This window comes from Coturnix japonica, chromosome 2 (genome assembly GCF_001577835.2).
Source record: "Coturnix japonica isolate 7356 chromosome 2, Coturnix japonica 2.1, whole genome shotgun sequence".
Taxonomy (NCBI): domain Eukaryota; kingdom Metazoa; phylum Chordata; class Aves; order Galliformes; family Phasianidae; genus Coturnix; species Coturnix japonica.
Window position 1 is genome coordinate 21636808 of NC_029517.1, and position 15685 is coordinate 21652492.

At 46.8% G+C, this 15685-nt stretch overlaps 1 protein-coding gene across 7 annotated transcripts in view; it reads left to right on the plus strand.

Annotated features, from left to right (window-relative positions):
• Positions 1-6273: 6273 nt before the first annotated feature.
• PPP1R9A (protein phosphatase 1 regulatory subunit 9A) overlaps positions 6274-15685 on the plus strand; it is a 120698-nt gene continuing 111286 nt past the window's right edge. For 6 of the 7 annotated variants that reach the window (XM_015853602.2, XM_015853605.2, XM_015853604.2 and 3 more), the window contains exons 1-2: positions 6679-6791; positions 7584-9206. In XM_015853602.2, the coding sequence (XP_015709088.1) occupies positions 7746-9206 (1461 nt within the window). In that variant the 5' untranslated portion in view covers positions 6679-6791; positions 7584-7745. Of the gene's footprint in view, positions 6397-6678; positions 6792-7583; positions 9207-15685 lie in introns of those variants that run through there. The other variant, XM_015853603.2, reaches the window with a different exon arrangement.

The window sequence follows — 15685 nt, forward strand, 5'->3', positions numbered from 1 at the left end:
TTGCTTCTCATGCACTCCTCAAAACTTCTTTCTTCTCAAATTTGGCAGGTTGTTGGCAGTTTTGTACCCATCTGTATTTCTTTCTGCCTCCACCTCCTCACCATCTACTCCTAAGCAGTATTTTCTCTTTCACAGAGCACAGCATGAAACTAATACAGACTGGATGAAACCCCTGTAATCTTACTTTCCTTCCTTCACCATTCAGTCCCTTCTCCCTTCTCCCTTCCTCACAACCATTTTTCTTAGATGCCAGCATAGATGTCTGAAGATATTGGTCATTTGTAGGTGCATTACTTATAGCAATGCCAACGCAGCGCAGAAGAAAACAAACTCATGTGAACTCATTATAATTTCACCATAATTCTTCAAATTACACAGAACTCTTGCTAAAACAGTTAAAATTCAGCATTTTGTTTTGTCCTGGTTCTGTATTTTCTCCTATTCACTTGCTAAAGGCTCTTGATTTTGGCATATTTGCTATTTTGCATCCTTTTTGAAGTATCTGCTTCTGCTGCCCGGGCAGCAGCACATACAGTTGTTTGACCCAGGACCTACTAGCAACTTATTTACTGAGTTATTGTGCTAACATACACATGACTTCGTGACTGACTGGACGAAAAGGGTCACCCTTGATGGGTCCACTTGTCCTGAGTGCCATTCACTAGATGTATCCTGGAGCTCTTCCATCTCTTTGTCATTTCACATTCAAGTTACAGATGACTGGATCAGGCATAATTTGTTTTGTGAAAAAAAAGCCATAGGTGGGTTGTGAGTAAATGTACCTCTCTCTGGTAGCAAGTCCTTTTAGCCTCTGTATTAGACAGACATGTCTCCTCCTGCAGAACCAAGGGTCCACAGCCTAAATACATTTTATTAAAGGAGCAAAATCACTTTATCGTTGGCATCACTTTTGGTTTTATCCACTGACTCAACTGTGAAATTACAAGAGGTTCCCCTTGTCTCATGAAGCACTTTTATAATTACACAACAGATGGAACAGAGCTCTTCAGATCGAGAAAGGAACTATACTTCGCATTAATGTACTGGAACGCATCTGCTACAAGCGAGGTGTTGCCCCTTCCATCCGACAGGGAGAGCCAAAGAGCTTCTCTCCACTTGCTATCAGGCGTGCAGAGCTGTGTTCTTTCTTTCGTCGGTCTTGCTGGTGGCTCGGTGATGCTGCTTGTGCAAAGCACCTTTTATTTCTATGCATTTTTGCCTTGGGCGACGGCTGGGTCCTTGACAGCCTTGTCAGTTCTAATGAATGCAATCGTTTGTTCTGTTTAACACCAATAATGAAACCACCCCATTCTTCCATAATTCTGTACTGATTAACGTAAGTGTTCCTACCTTTGATTAAAGACATCACTGTAAGATGGTAGGCTTTGATTTGTTATTGTTTACGTTTTGTGTTTCAACTTGATGGCAGTGTTGTCATTTTTCCTTTCACTGGTGTGATGAACTACTCACCCTTTTTGACTTCTTTTTCTCTCATTACACAAGTGCTTTAGTGTTAGCCCAGAGCCATTCCTCACAGACAACTGTAACTGGTAACTTCTATTTCTTTGCAATGTCTTTAAAGACTGTTTCTATGCTTTGGTGAAAAGCACAGCATTTCCAAAACAGCTGAATGTTTTTAAGCTGGCTTACCTTTGTATGGCAATATAGAATGGAGAAATTAATACTGAACGCTCTTATGCAGTAAATTAAACTGATTACCAAGCTAGCTTTGAGTGGGGGTTATATTAGCAAGGCAGTACCTGTGAGGTAGGAAGAAATGTAATCCAAATATGTGTCAGGTAACTGAGGTATAGGAAAGATATCATTTGTTGTATGTTCTACAAGTGACAGGTTACTGTTTTCAGCTAAACAGCTGCTTTCTCATTTGTATATAATAACTAACTTTTTGAAGGGAAAATGAGAAATAGGTTCCATTAGTGCAACCATAACAAGTCCAGGCCAATGTTACCATGACGGCTTGAGACAGGGTATTACAATGTAAGCCCACATACAGGCACGTTCATTGGTTTCAGGGTGGAGCAACCCATACAAATATTTTTTCCAGCTTGCCAATGGATTGCACACTGTGAGGCCGCACTTTGGGGCTGTATTCTGTAAACTCCAGCCTGTGTTTCTCCCTCTGAGAAGTCACGTGCTGCTATTTCCAGAATGGGAGAAGGCTCCAAAGTACGACTAAATGCGGATGGTCAGTCAGATGGAAAAAGTCAAAGCCCAGATTGCTGTCTTTTCTTCATCATGGCACAAAACATTGTCTGATTAGGCATGGTAACTGAACTCAGTAATCAGATTTGCTTGTGAGTTATTTAGCTTCAAGTGCACTTGTAAGCTCTGAGTATCAGGTACACTTCCCCCTGTTCTCCCAATTTTCCTCTGGCTCATTGAGTGCTCTTTCTTTGAGAATAATAGGGGATATTTACTGCACAAGAAATACTTTGAGATAATGCTTTTTGTGCAGAATGACAAAACCCATTATTCCAGATTATGACTGCCAAGAAAAAAATAAATGATCTTCACTAGGAGAAGGATTTTATTATAATAAGGAAGTATTTTCATTAAGAAATGATAATGTAATTATCATTATATGGCTTCCCATGCTCGGTAATTTGTGGAGGGGCTTTATATAAGGGCATGTAGCAACAGAATGAGGGGAAATGGCTTTAAACTGGAAGAGGGTAGATTTAGACTGGGTGTGAGGAAGAAGTTCCTTACTGTGAGGGTGGTGAGACGCTGCAACAGGCTGCCCAGAGAGGCTGTGGATGCCCCTCCCTGGAAGCATTCAGTGCTAGGCTGGATGGGGCTGTGAGCAAGCTGGTCTAGTGGGAGGTGTCCCTGCCTATAGTAGGGGGTTAGAAATAGGTGACCATTCTATGATTCTGTGATTCCATGATTCCACCATTTCTGTTTCAGATTAATCAATTGCAACGTACATGAAAAATACAACTACCTTATTTAGAATCATAGAATTGCAGAACGGTTTGCCACGGTCTGACTCTTAGTAAACTCCTAGTAGACCAAATGTTCAGTCTTGTCCTTTCCTATGAGATCATGTATTTTCTTCAACTAGCTGGTATCATTCTAGCTAGGCTGGTTACTAATAGCTGTCTGTGTTGTGTTTAAAACACAGAGCTCAGTTTTGAGGACTTGTGTTAGGAGCCTGCACAAAACACAGCTCTTTTGACAACAATGAAGATTTCCAGCTCTTCGATTGACAAAATGACTATTTCAACATAAGTCGCTGTATGCAGAATGTAATTCATACCCTTCCCTTCCAAAAATCCCATCTTGTTTCCTACACTTAACTGTGCATTTCTTACATGATTTCAAGGTAGAATGTTGAAGGGTGGTTGTGATAATCTCCTCACTGCAACTGGAGAAAGGCTGTTCTGAGGTTAGGCCCTCTCAGTGCTGATATTTGCCTTTCTGATAAGCTCCTAGAACAGGCAGTTTTGTTATCAATACCAGAGGTTTTCTTCAGCTCCTTCAGGACAAAGTTCTTTATTTTGACACTTCCAAATAGTTTGACGTATTCGATGTAAGAACAGCACAAGCTTCTTCAGTTGTCAAACTGGGGCTTTTTTAGCTAGACATCAGAATAAGTAAATAGTTTCCATTTGTTTGTTTGCACGCAGATATTATCTTCCAGGACAGATGATGGCATGACTTTCTTCTTTAGCTTGAGCCGTGTGGAAAAACTGACACCGCTGCTCTGCTGAGTGAATAAATTGCTGTCTCAGGACCTGAGTAGTTTAGTAGCACCAAAGTGACTCAAAACGACCCATCGGTGACATCCCAGCTGATGTGTTTATACATACAAACAGCACACACCCAGAATGAGCCAAAAATCAGTTATTTTCAGTCTTAGAGGACTGCACCAAAACTGGTTTAAACAGCTACCAAGTATCATTTAAAGTGGTGCAGTCAGGTTAAACGACTGGGCTTTCTCTTCCTGCCACGTGTACGAATTCAGATCATGTGAATGGAGTTGTTACTCTAGAGCAAGTTAACACGACAGCAATACTCAGTTGTACGCTAATACTGAACCAAGCAGATTTGACATTTGCACTGGTTGGGAAGCAGAGTAATTCTGTAACTTCAGTGAAGTTACCCTGGATTTATACTAATGTAAAAGGAGGACCTTGGTCTCTTATCTTCCCCAAAGTGTGCTGGGTGTATTTTAGTGTTCCTTAGGAATTAACAGAAATGTCAGTCATGCTTTAGCAGAGCCTAAAAATAACCTCCCAGTTAAATGGATTGTCACAGAAATGCTCCAGATGTAAAGGATGTGTAGCTCCGATTTTCATCCTTAGGTGCATGGCCATGATCATACATGAAGTCTCCCTTGAAAAGTGACACTCTAAGCAAAAGAAAACCCAGTTTATCACCCTTTGAGACCAAAGCAATGTTCTTTAACACAGCTGCTGTGCAAATAAGGAAGAGACTGAAAAACATTTTGTAAGCAGTTTCTAAGATTGAATATCTTTGATGTCAGTGGCCAAAGTCGGATCCCTTAAATAAGGTCCAAACTGTCTCTGACTGAACAGGCAAAATGGCCAGTAGCTTCTGCAAGCCTTGTCTGCCGTGCTATTGATGGAATATAGAATTACTTCAGTAAGTTTGCGTTAGATTCTATGTCGAAGCTGGGCAGTGCCTGCTTGAACTGCTCTGCTGCCTGTATACAACAGTATAGATGATAGTCCCTATCATAGGGACTGTCCTTGTGCCTGTAGGACTGTGGAACAGCAGTGCAGTGTGATGCACTGGGACAGGCTTCCAGCCTTGTGCTCTTCCACACGTCTTCACTAAAAGGCTCTTACTGAAGCTCTGCTATAAGAGATGCTTTCCAGCCAAAACTAATGCACTGGGTGGTTAAAATTCATTGAGGTTTTTTGAGCTGCAAACCGTTGGTGCAAATGAGATTGACCAGATCCACAGCAGCGAACACTTAGAGCTGTGTATAACACCTGTGTTTTGATCTCATTAATGCCGTAAATCCAGTTTGTGAAGCTCCATATCCAATGTGTTTCTTTCCTGTCACCTATACCTTCATTCTCCATGCTCCATAATTACTTTTCAAACCTGGTAATGCACATCCCCAGGCCATTTTCTGGATAGTTTTGCAATTAGTTTAATAAACTTTGCTTAGGAGTCGCTATGTGATTAACAGCCATTTACCTTCTTGGATGGCCAATTTTGCAAATTGCCTAGAGATTTCATGTTCTGCAATTAAGATTTCTTATTCACAGCATAAAGCCCAAACACTGTTTGTGGCAAATCCACCCAGCTAATGAACAATATGGGGGAGCTGCCCAAAGAGACAACCGGGCCCAGTATTGCCAACAGGTGAGGGAGGGCTTGCCCTGTTCTGCTCTGCGCTGTGCGGCCTCTGCTCCAGCACTGGGCGCAGTTTGGGTGCCACAATATAGGAAGCACATAAAACGATTAGGGAGGGTCCAAAAGAGGTCTATGATGATAGAGGGGAGGAGGACAAATGTACGGGGAGCAGCTGAGGTCCCTGGGTTTGCTCAGCCCAGAGCAGAGGAGCTGAGCGGGGGCCTCGTGGTGGCTGCAGCTCCTCACAGGGAGCAAAGAAGCAGCGCTGAGCTCTGTTCTCTGTGACAGTGACAGGGCCCGAGGGAACGGCATGGAGCTGTGTCAGGGCAGGGGCAGCTGGGGGTTACGGATGGGGTCTGCAGCAGAGGGCGGCGGGCATGGAACAACTCCAGACTGTCAGAGTTCAGGGAGCGTTTGGACAGCGCTCATAGCCATAGGGTTCCATGTTGGGTGGTGCTGTATGGAGCCAGGAGTTGGACTCTATGGCCCGTGCGGGTCCTTTCCAACTCGGGATCTTTGCGGTTCCGTGACACTGTCCCTCTCGGCAGCTGCCACAGCGAGTGCAGTGCAGGAGTTCCGCGGTTCGCCTGGATTCTCTGCCGGCTCGTTCCTCCCTCGTGTCGCCAGGGTTCTACGGCTCGTTCTCACCAGCCGGGGAAGGCACGTGCCGCCGCTCTGCCCGCAGCGAGTCCCGGCTGCCGCTCCCTGCAGCGGTTCCCGAGGCGGCCGGAGGCGGCGGTTCCCGCCTGGCGCTGCCGGCACCGCGTTACCGGGACGGGGAGCGCCCTCCCCGGGGAGCCGGGCCCGCCGCCCTCCTCAGCCCCGCGCGGGAGCCGGGCCGTGGGCTGAACCGGGCGCCCCGTGGTGCGGCGGGGCACGGCGCTGCCGGCGGAGGCGTGTCGGCAACCTGCTGGCGGCCGGGCCCGGCTCCGCCGCTCGGCGGTAACCGCCCGGGGTAGGACTGCGGCGGCGGCGCGGCCGGCCGCCTTCCCCCTCTTCCCGCCCCCTCTACGTCGGAGCGAACCACCGCGGCCCGTCCCGGAGGTGAGGCACCTGTCACCCGCCGGGCGGGCGGCGGCGGCGGCTCGGGGCGCGTCCCGCGGTGGGCGGGCGGGGGCAGCGCGGCGCTGCGCCGTGCCGTGCCGGGGAGGCGGGCGGCGGGCGGGAGCGCGGCTGCGGCGGGGCGAGGCGGCTCTGCTTGGCTCAGCTCGGCTCTGCTGGGCTCTGCTCTGCGCGGCTCCCCTCTTCTCTGCTCTCCTCCCCCGCGCTGCCGCCGCGGTGTGCGCGCGGAGCCGTGTCGGTGTCCCGGCCGCCGCCGCCTGCAATGGCGTTGAGGCGCCGCGGCGATCGCTGCCTGCTGTCAGGCGGGCGGCGGCAGCGCCGCTTCTGCGGAGAGCGCGAGGAGCGGCGGGGGCAGCGCTGAGGCGGCTCCGGGCAGGGTACGGTAAAGGCGGCGGAGCGCGGGGCGGGCGGCGCGGGGGATCCCGGCGGCGCGGTTTTGTTTCCCGGCGCCCGGCCCGGAGCTGCCGCCCATAGCGGGGTCGGTGCGTGCCCGCGCTGCGGGGCCTCCGTCCGCTCCCGCGGCGATCGAAGCCGCACGTCGGGATCCCGCAGCGGCCGAGCCGGGCCGAGGGGAAGCGCTGCAGGAGAAGCGAGCGGGCCGGCAGACACCCGGTGCGGGCCGGGCTGCGACGGGCCGGGCGGGGCTGGGGCTGTCCCACACCGGGACAACTTCGTGCCGGGGATCGTGAGCACCGCGACGGGCGACGGCGGTAACGGCGGGTTCCCTCGGGCTGCCGGTCCGTGGTTTGGTGGAGCCCCTCCGCGTGCGTTGGCTGTGATGGTATTTAGTCGTGGTTTCTCTGCCTCGGGGAGCGGAGCCGTTGCGTTTGCACGGGTTGCCTTGCGTTACTGTATAGATATTGCTGTAGTTTTATGTGTGTGACTCGGATGTTCGTGATACCTCACTTGTAGAAAAGCTCGATAAGAGAAGTAGCGATATTTGTCATAGTGCCTTTCCTGTGCATGTGTGTTGGTGACATGATACTTCCTTGTGAAGTGACGGTCCCACACTGTGCAACGCCGGGTTTGCAGTGACAAAGTTCTCGTGTTTGTGTGTCAGTAGGTTGTATTTTTTTTACCTTCCAATTACTAAAGGGAGATACAATGGCTTAGATGAAAAGAGGTGCGAGTGCATGGCATGATTGAGAATACCCCGCTTTCTCTTGCAGGTTGAGGCTGCCGCTGCTCTGGGAAGGCCTGGGCTGTGCTGCTGTGCCCCAGCTGGGATGGCCCTGCCAGCGGGGAGCTCCTCCTGAGCCCGGGCTGGGGCAGCTCACTGAGTGTATCTCTGTGGAAACTATGTGAGCTGGTTCTGCTCTCCTGAAGTAAACATGATGAAAACGGAGTCTTCGGGAGAAAGATCGACCCTCCGAAGTGCCTCTCCTCACAGGAATGCTTACAGGACTGAGTTCCAGGCGCTGAAAAGCACCTTTGACAAACCGAAATCAGATGGAGACCCAAAAACGAAAGAGGAAGGAGAGGCCTCTCAGAGCAGGGGGAGGAAATATGGCTCAAATGTCAATAGGATTAAGAACTTATTCATGCAGATGGGGATGGAGCCCACGGAAGGTGCTGGGGCTGCCCCCAAAACCAGGGGGAAGGGCGGCCCTCCGTCACCTCAGAGACGAAACAGGCCCAAAGAGTTTGTGGAGAAAGCAGACGGTTCAATCGTAAAACTGGAATCTTCTGTTTCAGAGAGGATTAGCAGGTTTGACACCATCCACGATGGCCCTTCTTACTCCAAGTTTACCGAAACGCGGAAGATGTTTGAGCGCAACGCTCATGACGCGGGACACTCCAATCGCTATTCCCCAAAGAAGGAGAGGGCAGCCTCCACTGAGCTGGCGGAGGAGTGGTGCAGCTCCAAGTTGCACAGGGGCAGCACTGACTCCCTGGACAGCCTCAGCCCCAGGACGGAGACCGTGTCTCCAACCGTGAGTCAGCTCAGTGCGGTGTTTGAAAACGCCGACTCACACAACGCCGTTGTATTGGAAAAGTCAGAGAACAATGAAGAGTACTCGGTCACCGGTCACTACCCGCTCAACCTCTCATCCAGCGTCGCAAACATCTCCTCCCCTGCCACAAACCTCGAGGGCTTTAGTCCTTTGAAGGATGCTGGCACGTGGTCTCCGCCAGCCAAGCAGGGGTCCAGCGCCATGACTGCTGAGCACTCTCAGCATAACAGTGCGCCTCCTGCACCGAGACAGAAGGCCACCACGGGAACTGTGTCGGGTTCAAAAACAGCTGAAGAGGGCAAGAAGAACACAGAGCCAAGTGCTGATTGTGTTGAGAGCCCTGTGGTGAATCAACAGGATCTGGCACTTGACCGTGAAAGGTCTGCGGACAGTTCTGTGAGGAGTAAGGCTAAAACAGACACCGAAGTTTTGTTGCGACAAAAGGAACGCTCTGAACACACGGAGGGTATTGCTGATAGACCTGAAGCTGTAGAAGTACCAAGACATTTAGTTTCAGGGGATGATTTAGCAGCAGATGCTGCTTCAGATGCTGCTGAGACTCATTACGATGAGGCAGGTGAGAAAGACATGCATGAAGATGGGAATAATTTCCAGAGTTCCCACGTGTACATGCACTCTGACTACAGCGTGTACAGGGTACGATCGAGGTATAACTCTGACTGGGGAGAGACGGGGACAGAGCAGGATGACCAGGATGACAGTGATGAGAATAACTGTTACGAACCTGATATGGAATACTCGGAGATTAATGGATTGCCGGATGAAGATGAAATCCCAGCCAACAGAAAAATACAGTTTAGCCGTGCTCCAATTAAGGTAAGGTTTCCTGCATTCTTTTCCAGTGGTTTGGTTCATTTTCAAAGGCAACTTGACTTGAAACACATTTTGACAACTGAACTTGTGCTGAAATGATTGTGGAGGAGCTGTTGATGGCCTTTTCTTTTGCTTTTTGCAGTCAGCCAGTGAGCATAGTCCAAAATGAAGCGAGCAGGCTGAGCACTGATTAGCTTGTGTCATTTCCTAGGCTGCTTGGTGGCTGCCTGAGCTCACCAAAGCTGAGAATGGTGGCTCAGGAGTCTGTGGAGTCTGAGAATTGTAACATGCATATTTTGACAGACATCACATGGTGAACATAGAACAGGGTGTTTGGTGGCCTTTGTGATGGCTGTTGGGTTTTTATTCCATTGGAATTGCAGCTTCTTGAGGTTGGACGGCTTTGCTTCAGCTCTCAGATATTCTTAAGTCACTGTGGTGACACACCATGCCATGAAATACAGCGTGCTGTAGGAGAGTGGCTCTGCCTCAGTAGCAGAGAGCTGTTACTACTCCACATCTGAATTAGTATCACCTTTTCTAGTAGCATCTTCACTTGTTAAAACTTTACTGGATCTTAATATGTGTATTTAGTGTATGTCAGAGCAGGTAAGAAGCTACAGGAAGGTGGAAACCTGTAGCACCTAATGAAGGCTTGGTTTCTTGCAGGTGTGTTCTTAAACACCATGAAACTGCAGGCAAGAATGTGGATTATTTTGAGTATTTTCAGCTAGAAAGGAATAACTAGTCATGTTTCTATAGCAGTAGGTCACTGTGGAGTCCTGCAGTTATGTATAGAAGCACCCTATTTCCAAGTTAAGCTTAATGAACATCCAGAAATGGTCATTTTTTCATAAAGAGCTCTTGAAAGGCAAAATCTGGTGTAGTACTTGAGGTGTGCGTGCTTGTAAATGGAAGATCTTACATCGAAATGCACTCTTGTATCTGAGTGAGTCCAGTAATGAGAATTACAAGGGCAACTAAAAAAAGATTAGTATTGAATGTGAAGTAATGTTGTTTGTAATATTTGTTGGTCTGTGTTAGGGTAAGGTCTGCAGAGTTGTATTAGGAAATCTCAGTCTGGATGAAGCAAACAGGTTTTGGGATCATTGTGGTATGGAGAAAGGGGAATGGCCGTGTGCTCTTCATGCTTGGACAGGGCTGTTCTTTAGACTGAAACCAAACAGTCAGTGCCAAGATAATGGAATTTTTTTGTTGTTAGTGTTTTATTCAGGCTTGTGTCATTGACCAAAAATTCCATCAGTGTTTGTGCTCCCTATGGGTTATTGGCGTAATTAAATGAGCTGAATTTCGTTGAATTTTTTGGAGATGAAGCAGAGAAAACTTCATTTACAAAGGATTCAGAAGGTGCCCCCTCCCTTTCCCTCCCCTCTGGCTGCACTAGCATGTAAGATGACTTCTCTGTCTTCTGGAAGCAGGCAACACAAATTGGCTTTATTATGTTTATCAAAGATAGTAAAGATAAGAATTGTAAAGCAACCACAGTGACGTTACTCTGGATGGTGGGTTTTTCTGCTCTTGCTGCTTTGAAAGAGCTGAGAGGAACACTGACGTTGGTGTATTGCTGTGCTCTGTCTGAACTGCCCTCCAATATTATTATTTAGGTAAAATATTTTTCTTCTCAATACTTATCTGAAACTGTGCTGTATTGTGCGTGAGAGAGGAAAACTCTCTGCAGCTTAGGAGTATTTTCTGAACTGCTGAAAACCATTCAGCCTCTATTAAAGTGAAGCATTTTGTACTTAAATGCTCTGGTAGAGCAGTTCCACCCAGAGCAGATGTCACAGTATCGTACCTCCCTCTCCTACAGGTGAGCTCTGAAATGATAAAGTGGGAGTGTGAATTTGTAACCTGTGAAATGAGTGGGTAGTGCCTTAGAGTTGTTACTCGGGGATCTCAGCAGCATAAACATCTTTGAGTCGGTAATGGTTAAACCATTTGTTCTATGGGAATTTTCAGGGTGGTGTCTAAGAAATGATGTGAAGAGCGCTAAGATGGAAGAGCAGAGATCCTGTGGGGTTATGTGCTGAGCTCAGCTCTCCTGCAGTCGGTGGCTGCTCAGGGGCTGTCTCTGTCTGGGTGAGTTTCTTGGTTCTTGGAGCACGGCATCTCTGCTCTGATGTGTGTGTCTGCTCTGTGCTGACCATAGAAATGTTCCAAAGGGAGGGAGGGAGTGAGCATGAGTCTGTGTTGCCAAACAGGGTTTGTGCACGTTAATTGCTCGTGTAGTGTCTATGCAGCAATATGGAGGCCTTGGTCAGCACTGGACCGTTCCTTTGCTGAGGTGTTTGGTATCTGCTCAGTGGCTGAGCTGAAACTCCCAAGTGTAAGAAGCGAAAATGTTCTGTAGGAAGAAAAGCATGGAAGTTCTGTGTCTTGTTGGCCTTTTGTTGAGCTTTGCAGGGTTGCCTGAGAGTTTAGTTATATACTGCATCCCAGACACTATGGGATAATTAGGCAGGGCTGGCCAGCAGCACATGATTCATTAGCTCTTAACTTCCATTTGCTGGAGTGTGGAAAGAGTATTAATTGTCCACATATATCATAGACTTTTTTAAAAAAGAGCCATCCTTCCTCCATCTTGGATAGAATTAGGATGGAAGGTTAATTCCTACCTCTCTTCCTCCTTTCTAGTCTGGTGTACCAATAGCTGATGACTGCATCTCCAGCTGATACCTTATCTCTGGCACAAGGAATGTGATTAACCAGTCAGAGCTGCTTGCAGGAATTGATGTTTGCTGCACAGACTGTGCCCAGCGTGGCTGAAGGGCTGGATGCAGGATTGCACAAAGCTTCCTTGGGGTTCCCTGCATTGTATGGTCAGTGGGAGAGGAGGTAACAGGAGTGGAACGTGTACAGTGGATGGGACATCCAAACTGCATCTAATTTCAGACAAAAGGGTTATAATCTCTGGTGTCCATGCTGCACAGGATGCTCCTTTCTTGTCGTTCAACATAAGTACAGCATTTCAGCTTTCCAGATTGTGTTTTGTTCCCACTGTCATCAGGAATCTGAACTTGTGCTTCACTCCTTTTTTCATGTGAGCCTCTGAAGAGGTTTCCTCAGAGGTGCTGTGGCTGGAGATCAGTGTAAATAGAAATGACATTTGTATTTCATTTAGTTGCTTTTTAATTTCTTAGGAGCTGCATGCTGCTTTGGTTTTCTTTCTCAGTAAAAAATCAATTCCAGGAGTACATTTCTTTCCTTTAGTTATTCCTCTTTTTTTTTTTTTTTTTTTTTCCCTCACTAAAACTTATAAAGATTTCTAGATGGTGGTGGAGAATGAATCTGAAACAGTTTCACACTACACTCTCTTGGGTAATTTTTGCTGTCCACAATATTGGCTATGAAGCATCAGAATGAAGTAAGCTTGCAGTGCCGTCAAATTGTAGTGCTGAAAAACGAAGCATTTCTTTGCTGATCCAATGTTTAATGTGGTATTTATCCATTATTAAATTCAAATGGTCAGATGGTTCTTCTTCACTAGGAGAGTGGTTAGGCCCTAGAACAGGCTGCCCAGGGAGGTTGTGGATGCCCCGTCCTTGGAGGTGTTCAAGACCAGGTTGGACGGGGCCCTGGGCAACCTGATCTAGTAAATGTGTATGTTTGGTGGCCCTGCCAGGCAGGGGGGTTGGAACTACATGATCCTTGAGGTCCCTTCCAACCCGGGTCATTCTGTGATTCTGTGATTCTGTGATGGTTTTTTTGGTTCACAGCAGTCATAAGTGAAGGTTACCTTCCCACAAGCAATTATGGTCCCAGGAGCCAATCTTGCCAATGCATCTATTTGTGTTTTACTTGAGTGATTATGAAATTGGGTTTAGATGATCTCCACCTGTCCCTTCCAGCCTCAGTGAGCCCGTGGCTCCATAAACGAAGTGGTCCTGGTGCATCTTAGGCACTTCTTGAAGGCAAATGTCAAAGGAGAACTTGCAGAGGGGTCCCCAGGCTGTCTGATATTTCAAATGAGTAGTTTTGATGAATAGGTTATTTAGGAATCCTTACAGGGAAATATAGATGTGCAGCTTCCTTCTGAAGCCACTGGAAGAGTGTTGTTCTTTCCTTAAATCTACTTATCTATGTCTCCTGTGTCTGTGCTTTGCTTACAACAGGAGGAGTGGAAGCTTTGGCTGCGTGCGGGGGGAAATGGTTTAGTGGGAAATACTGGTGGTAGGTGGATGGTTGGACTGGGTGATCTTGGAGGTCTTTTCCAGCCTTACTGATTTTATGATCCTATGAAACTAGGAATTAAGTGGGCTTAGGCTCCGTGGCTGATTTCTGCTGTAAGACTGAAAACAACACTGAACCTTTATGCAGGTGTTTGAACTCCATAAAACAAGCAGAAGGTTGTTTTACAGCTCTGTTAATTTTCACTTACAAAATAGCTTGGGATACTGAGCTAATGCTTAGGCAGCTTGACACGCGCTATGTGAAATGGCTTTATGCATTTTTTCAGGTGTTACGAACTGTGGGAAATTCTACAGACTAAGTAGTAATAAAATGTTCTATATTGCAGAGATTGCAATGCAGACTTTGACTGTTTGTAAAAGGTAACAGCTTAAAACTAGTTTCTTTGTTCGGGTGGAATATACGCAGTATTTCTCTTCTGTATCTCACATGTGAAGTGTGTTATTGAATTGGGGCTGTATGTTTTCACTGTCTGGGAGCCTTGGCACATGATAATTGTAAATGAAGAAGAGTTTTCTTGTACTGAATATAGAGGAAATTCTATTGGAGTGCAGTGGATGGAATAGAGCTATTTGTCTCACTCACATGGTGTTATGGAGGCTTGAATTGCACTACTAGGTCCAAGGACGGGGTTATTCCTGGCTACAGGAATACACACAGAGACTGAACTATACAGAAATGCTGTTCCTTTGAAGTTGGTTTTATAAGCACAGAGGACATTCTAGAAGAGCCATTCGTAGAAAAAGAGTTTGCACTGAGTGATTGATTGAATGAATCAGAGGTTTCTGTGGTTTAAATTGAAAGGGTTTCCCAATTAAAGGTTTTGAGTTTCAGAAATGGTGAATCGGGAAGCTGTAGGGAAATGGATTGAAATGGAGTGAACCAAAGCACCGAGGGAGCTGACGGTGGGTTCTTGGAGCCTCTTACATTCAGAATTTGCATTCCAGAAAAAGGCCGAGTACATGAGCCGAAGAACTGCAGGTCTGAGTAGAAGAGAAGTCAGCCAAAGAGAATAGCAGGAGCCGGCCAAGAATTCAAAGGAGTGGCAAAAGTGGTGGTTGAAAAAATGGAAGTCGTCATAGAGTTCCGAAGTTTTCAAGTGTGAATAATTTGGTGCCAGAAGTCCAGCAGAGTTTGACCTCGTAAAAGAAAATAATCTGACTAGTGAAAAGCTGTTTATCCATTGAATGTGTCGCAGGAGGGGAAGTGAGGCATCGTACAGTAAGCGTGAGGTTATGATTCGAGCTGTCACCCCCAGTGTATTTTAATGCTGGGCCGTCTTTTCTAGTACAGTTGGTCAGGTTGAACATGGAGTCATGGTTTAGAGTGAAATAAACGCGTGCAAGAAGAAACTCTAAGTGGCGGTGTTCCTCTTCTGAGGTGGAATTGAGTATTTTCCAACTAAGATTAAAGAGTTGTAATAGCGAGCAATGGCACAGGCAATTTCCTTCTCTTTTCTTATGCTTCTAATAGGCCATTGTATTGTCTAGCACCGTCTATTAATTCTCCTCAGGTATGGAATTTCCTTCAGCACTATTGAACTTACAGGCCATGAATAATCTATTAAAAAGGTAGCTGCTATTCCCGTAGTTAAATGGTTCAGAATGCTACCTGTTGCTCTCCGGTGTCCTTTCCATATAGTGAGTATTCTAGCGAGAGCAGAAGCTGACTTTACTTGCTGAACTGATTCAAGAAACCCGTTGGCTCCCTCCTATATTTCCATATGATAAAGTCAGTGGAAGGTGTGAATGCAGCATTCATCTGTGGGACTGTGCTCTGCATTAGCACACCTGCAGCACTGCTTCTTACCCTGTAACTCCTTCATGTTCGTCTCTGCAGTTTCCATCTCTCTGAGTATTCAGTGCGTAATCTCAAGGGTGTGAGATGCTGGTTCATGTTGAAAGGATATCTTTTTGTATTCGCTCTGTGCTGTATGTAGGCCTAGTGCCTTTGATTTCATAACATGCCTTACTGTTCATGCTATTTGTTCAAAAGCAGTAAGATATAGAGGCCCTTGAAAGTCGTATTACCAAACTCCTTATTGCCAGTAAGGCAGTTTCCAGTCTTTGTAGCTGTAGATCAGAACTGATTGCATACTGTATTTAAGTACAAATGCAAGATACAGTCATTACCAGTAAGTTGTCTCCATTAAAAAAGAGAAATCACACTTGACCCACCTGATAATCTTCTGCTATGAAATGACTGGCTTGGTGCATAAAGGGAAAGTGATAGGAGTTTGTCTACTTTCACTTCAGTGACACCTCTGACGTAAC